General features: G+C 39.7%; 1 protein-coding gene and 1 pseudogene across 2 annotated transcripts in view; both read left to right on the top strand.

The window, feature by feature from the left end:
* The first annotated feature begins 1,936 nt into the window (after nt 1-1,936).
* LOC145414424 (phosphoribosyl pyrophosphate synthase-associated protein 2) overlaps nt 1,937-6,000 on the top strand; it is a 48,693-nt gene continuing 44,629 nt past the window's right edge. The window contains exons 1-2 of one of the 2 annotated variants that reach the window (XM_080283961.1): nt 1,937-1,953; nt 3,608-3,707. In XM_080283961.1, the coding sequence (XP_080140087.1) occupies nt 3,628-3,707 (80 nt within the window). In that variant the 5' untranslated portion in view covers nt 1,937-1,953; nt 3,608-3,627. Of the gene's footprint in view, nt 1,954-3,607; nt 3,708-6,000 lie in introns of those variants that run through there. The other variant, XM_080283962.1, reaches the window with a different exon arrangement.
* LOC145414490 (5S ribosomal RNA) lies at nt 3,062-3,180 on the top strand (annotated as a pseudogene).

Raw genomic sequence — 6,000 nt, 5'->3', positions numbered from 1 at the left:
ACCTACACTCTCAGGGCGGCGCCACACCAAGGCCGGTATCAGAGTTATTCTGACGCGAATTGTCCGATTATGTACGTTAGGAGTAATGTTGGGAAAAGAGGTAGGTGTTCTTATTCCAACATTGCCTCTAACAGAATCGGACAGATTGCCTCAGAATGAGTGTTCCTGCCTTGGTGTGGCACCGCCCATTTGTTACAGTACTGCACATAAACCAGTCAGTCGTCTTACAGGAGGTAGGCCAGCCGTTATGCGCCCCACGTGAGATGTTACAGTGTTCTATAACTTATCATGTTTACTGAGCAAATCTCATGGTTAATCAAATGAAAATCTGTGACTTTCCGTTCTTCGTAAACCCTGAATATGTACCAAAGTTCCAAAAAGCACCACTTATGAAATGTATAGTTGCACATACAGGTAGTTACTATTATTCAATCTGTCGTACATTTCCCGGCAACATTCAGTATGTTATCCAGTACTATACACATTTTGCTTGTACATTTACATCATAGCAACACACAGCCTACGTCTTTCACAACCAAGCCATAGACGCTAACATATACTGTATACCACTCACGCCAGTGTAAGAGAAAACACTGGTGTGTACCACTGAAGGACTTGTGTAAAACAGATAAATTTCTTTAAGTAGTGAAGTTGAGAGAGAGTGATCGAGAGGGAGAGAGTGGTGTCGTGTTGGTGGGTGTTATGGCCATCACCCACCGACCCCCTATGACCACGGCCTTCGGTGGTTTGATATCATCTTGGGCTGTGGCAAATGCTACTGTGCTGTACCTCTGTTTTGTTCTGATACTGAGTCTTACCCCTGTATGTAATATATCTTCTAAATTCATTTACATTTTATGGCACGTAATGTAGCTGCAATTTGCTAAAGGGCGTGTGACAACACCCACGTATGTGTAACCACTGACTGTGTAAAACTATTTTTGCTGAAGGTGTGTGGCAAGACACACCAGCTTCATTTGTTGTATGAGTATTGTGTTTACAACAATAAATATTCAGTTAGTCTATCAAGTGAATATGTATAAGACTAGTTTACTGTAACTTGAAGAAATAACTGGTCTTTGTTATCACATTTGTTCTTACAGTACAATATTTTATTTTTTTTTAGAGTAGTTTCACAGTTATACAAAAAGTGGCCTGAAAGTTTGTCCTCGCACCAGCCGTCATAGATGAAAGGTTAGTTGTATCCATGCCGGAAGGCTGTGTAGCGCACATACACTGTGCACCACATAACATCCACACATGATCACCACACTGCGCAAGGCATCGCGGCAGGCAGGCCTGCGTGACCCAAGTGCCCTAAAAACCATCACGCCAAGCTGCGATCGTGGCTCATGCCGCAGCCAGTCACAGGACAACCAAACGACGCTACGAGTGTGGAGACGTGCCCAATCCAATCACCTTCGTTCCTGCCTAGGCCCATGGCACCAAGGCTTGGCTTGGCTGGCAGGCACAGAAAACTCAAGAGGCGTCCTCCTGCCTAGTCCACTCCTGAGAGTCCTGCCCACGACGGCACAGCTATCCGGGCCTCTCGTCTGCAGCGGGGCCCTCACGCCCTTGGCTGTCTTACACACACACACACACACACACACTACTGAGTTTACGTATCTTCCTCTCTCAATAATCATGGTAACGGTCCTTGTTTTAGCGCAGACACAATGTGATTCTCCTCTGTGAATGTGTGATGATAGTGTTGGTGACTTGTTGATATATCTTGCTAATACACTCCACACTCGCCCAAACTGAGTTTACTATCATCCCCCATTGTGAGTATAAAACATAAAAAGTAGCACTAAAGCGCTACACAGGTAACAAGCTCACATACCAAAAGGCGCTACACACCAGCGAGACGCAACCTTCCCCTGACCTTCCCCTCAAAAATGGCTACAGCTGCATCTCAAGAAGGCCTACGCAGACGACCCCGCCTTGTGTCAGGTGGAAAAATCTATAACAACAACGACCCCGCCTTTATTTATTTTAATAATTTTCTGCGAAATTGTGTTACTCTCACCTCTTAAGATATTTTTGCATCGTTCTTGCAGTGATCGGACTTGCTTTCTTGATGACTATTTTATATAGAGATTACAAAGAAGTATGGCTGAACGATGGCTTCAGTTTATGCCGCCATGATGAATGCAGCATCCAGTTCATCGAGAGACGGTAATCTATACAGTGGTCACTACGCGGATACCTAAGCAGCGTTTTTTATCACTTTCTCTACCGGCAAGTGTGTGTCAAGACTAAATATATGGCTTTGGTGTTGCTATATAGTCTAGAGATTAATAGCATACCAGAATACCGAAAGATAGAGGACGTTGTGGTCATATTTTGCGTAGTTAAAAATGTAGTGGAGTGCTACTTAGGGTGGCAGACATTGTTTGCTCGCCCATTTGATCTATTTTACCGTAGTTACCAATAGAATTTCTTGATGGGTTTTAGTAGCAGTAGGTTTTTTGGATCCCATAGGTGACTAGAGTATTGATAAATTAACTTCACTTTTGTGAGAACGAGTAATATGATACTTGCCATGCTAATGGTAACATTATCAGTTTAACATTGCTGTGGCCTAATTAAGCAAGTACTTTATTATTTCACATTTTGATCACTGTTTTGGTATTTTGCAGGTTTTGGCACATGCCCCATAGTTATGCTACATTACATGATGTTGACTTGGTTTGTTTAGGTTAGGTTAGGGTAGGGTAGGGAAAACATTTTATGTAAATTATAGATCTGTATGTAGCAAACCTTGGTATTATTGTAGTTTTGGACAAATGTGGAATGTACAGTTTTTGCTGCATAATTTGTTACTCTCACAATATTGACTTTTGAGTAGCTATCACACTCCCATTCTGAAATTGGGGGTATTTGTACAAAACTATAATTTTTCAAAATTTTCGTTTTCTTAGGGGATTTTGTGTGTTTTAATTTATCCATTTGTACAAGATTTTACTGTTTGGTTAGAGGGGAGGGGCTGTGATAACTCAGAAATAAGCGATATAATTTTGCATCAAATTTAAAAGTCAAATGAAATATGCTAAAGCATAGAAAAAGCCATACCACGTTGAGTACACCGCTTCCCGTCCGATCAGCGAAGTTAAGCAACATTGGGTCTGGTTAGTACTTGGATGGGTGACCGCCTGGGAACACCAGATGCTGTTGGCATAATGTTCTCCCTACGTGTCAAGTGGGGTTGGAGGAGGATTAGTGCCCTTCCATGTAAAACAATTAACTCTAAGCCCTTGACCACCCTGTTTGGGATACATGGCATCTGGCAATGAATGATGAATTTAGAAAAAGAATTTTCAAAGCTCCAATGGGGTATTTTTTTGACCTATAATTTTTACCCAATCTTTTGAATCCCTGTAGGTACCAGTACTAGATGATTTTGACAGAATTCAGTTTGCAGTATACAGTAGTTTAAAATGTGGAAATGATTTAGTTTAGCTCTGTGTCCTACTTTTCGTACTGTTATTGCTTATTTTTCTATCGTATTTGTATTTATTATTATTATTATTATTTTTTTTTCTCTCTCTCTCTCTCTCACTCGTTTGTAGGTGTCGTGCTCTATATTGAAATGTTGCTCTTGCAGGACCGCCCACCGCTGCAGTGATGGACACGACACGAGGCAGCAAAGAGATGGTCCTCTTGGCCGGTAACTCACACCCAGAGCTGGCGCACCTCATTGCCAGGTCAGAAACACACACACACACACACACACACACACACACACACACACACACACACACACACACACACACATTATGGTACCATATTTATGAGCATTTATGCACACAACTGAAAATTATAAAACACACACACACATTATTGTACTGTACTGTATATGAACATTTATGCACACAACAGAAAATTATAAAACACACACACACACACACACACACACATTTTGATATGGAATGAAAATTTAGTAGTTGGTGTTATGTACAGTAACTTGAAAGAATTGTTTTATATAAATTACTGTTTATGAAGTTTATTTTGTATTACTCATTTTTGCTTTTCAGTTTGGATTTTTATTGTGCTCCGAAAGTACAGCGTATTTAATTTTTGGTACTTTAATATTGTATGTTAATTATTGATGACCTTACTGAATTTGATTTTACATATTGAGTCATATCTGAGTAGTGTATTTTGTTAACGTTTATATTTCGTATATCTTGCCCTCCTTAGATATATACTGTACAAGCAGTTACTACAGTACATTGTAGTGTTATTATGTATGAAGGGTTTATTTTTATTTTAAACCAGCGTAAGGTATTGTTTGCATATCTGTATAGATTTTTTTCTAATGTACCTTATGCACTGTTTACCGCACTTGTGACAGATAGTGCCAGGTAGTAATGTTGTATTAAATGGCTGTAATCACACATGAACCATGCAGCACTGTTTGGTCCAACCACCTACCATCACCGTGGTCATACCTTCACTAATACAGTACCTGAGACCTGGTTATCTGTTAGGCCTACTTCAGGGATCAGTACATGGAGGAAGGCGAAAAGCAGAGTTCAGGATCCTGTACTCTGCTTTGGCCTTTCTCTGTGTACTGAATATTTTTGCAGTCTTCACTGCTTTCTACACAATACTTAAGGTATTGTCTGTTTGAACATGAAGCTATTGGCCACACTCTTTAACCATTAAGTAAAAGATTTGTTCAAATTACCACACTATGAAATATAATTCCTGTTCTTGAAACATGGAGTAGTTGTAGGTTTTGCAGTAGCAGGTATGTCTTGTCACTGCTGATGCTGTTGTTGTTGCAGTAGCCCCAGACTCATTTGGATGTGAACTCAGTGAACTGCTGGCTGCAATTGCTTTTTTAATGCAGTCCAGTATCTTTCTTTAGGGAGATAAGGAGTAAGATGCAGTACACTGCTAAATAATATGTACTATGCATCATTGTCTCAGAGAGGAGAAATCATCATCCTAAAATACTTTATGAACATAATGTTGGTGTGGCTGGTTGCTTTGCGTTGGTTTTTGAAAGTATAATCCCCCTTAATGTGGCAGGTGGACTGCTTGCCTGTAACATCATCGTATTAGAGATTCATTATCATTACTACAATAATATTTACACTTAGTATTGCACCTCATAACTCTCAAACTCTGCAGCAGGTGAGAGTCAACATGTCAAGACAAATGTGGTTCTAGAATTAGCTACTAACTTGCTTGAGTCTCTGACAGACATGACAGCAGATTTGGAGTTGATCCTGCATTGCAACACTTATGGAGATATACAGTAAATTTTTTTGAGGTCATGTGTGGTAGTCTAGTTGGTAATGCAATTGTTTTCAGTAAGAGTGAATCAGTATGAATTTGAAGTACGGTATACCGGTATGCAGTACTGAAGTAGCTTTGTTGCATTTTGGCTGTTTTCCCCATGTCCGTTGAATTAATATCTTCAGTTCAGTGATTTATATATATATATCATCAGGGTACATCCAGACAGTAGGGATCTTGTGTAGTGAAGGGGTTAATGAAGGTTATTTCTAATGTCTCCATTTCAAAGTCTCCTGTTGGCTGAGTTAAGTTGTTTGAAGTTATTTCGAATGCACTAAAAGCTACATCACTGGATTGAAGGGGTTAATACACCGGTCTGTTCCACTCTTCATAATTTTCCTCATTGTTTTTATTACTGTACAGTATTTGCTTTTAGTGATCTTTTCAGATCCCACACAGGTCTTAACTGCATTCTGTCTGTGCATTGTTTTGAATATCATTTATATCTTGTACCAGGATAACCTACACAGTGTGGAACAGCCTACCAATTCCACCAATGTTTCGTAGTGTTGGTTGTAATATTTAAGGATTTATTTAAGAAGATTCACGTAGACAGTAATATTCACTAAGTTCTTGGTATTGGTAACTTTTTTCATTCACTTTTTATTCTGTAAGTCCGTAAGAGAATGCCTATTACAGTTCCATTGCTTCTGGTAAGGCTGATTTGCCAGTTTCTCACAGTTTGCAGTA

Source organism: Coenobita brevimanus, chromosome 99 (assembly GCF_032717465.1).
Source record: "Coenobita brevimanus isolate Jiangsu-jjx chromosome 99, ASM3271746v2, whole genome shotgun sequence".
Lineage (NCBI taxonomy): Eukaryota > Metazoa > Arthropoda > Malacostraca > Decapoda > Coenobitidae > Coenobita > Coenobita brevimanus.
Note: the sequence above shows the minus strand (reverse complement) of the source record. Positions and strands in the feature narration are given on the sequence as shown.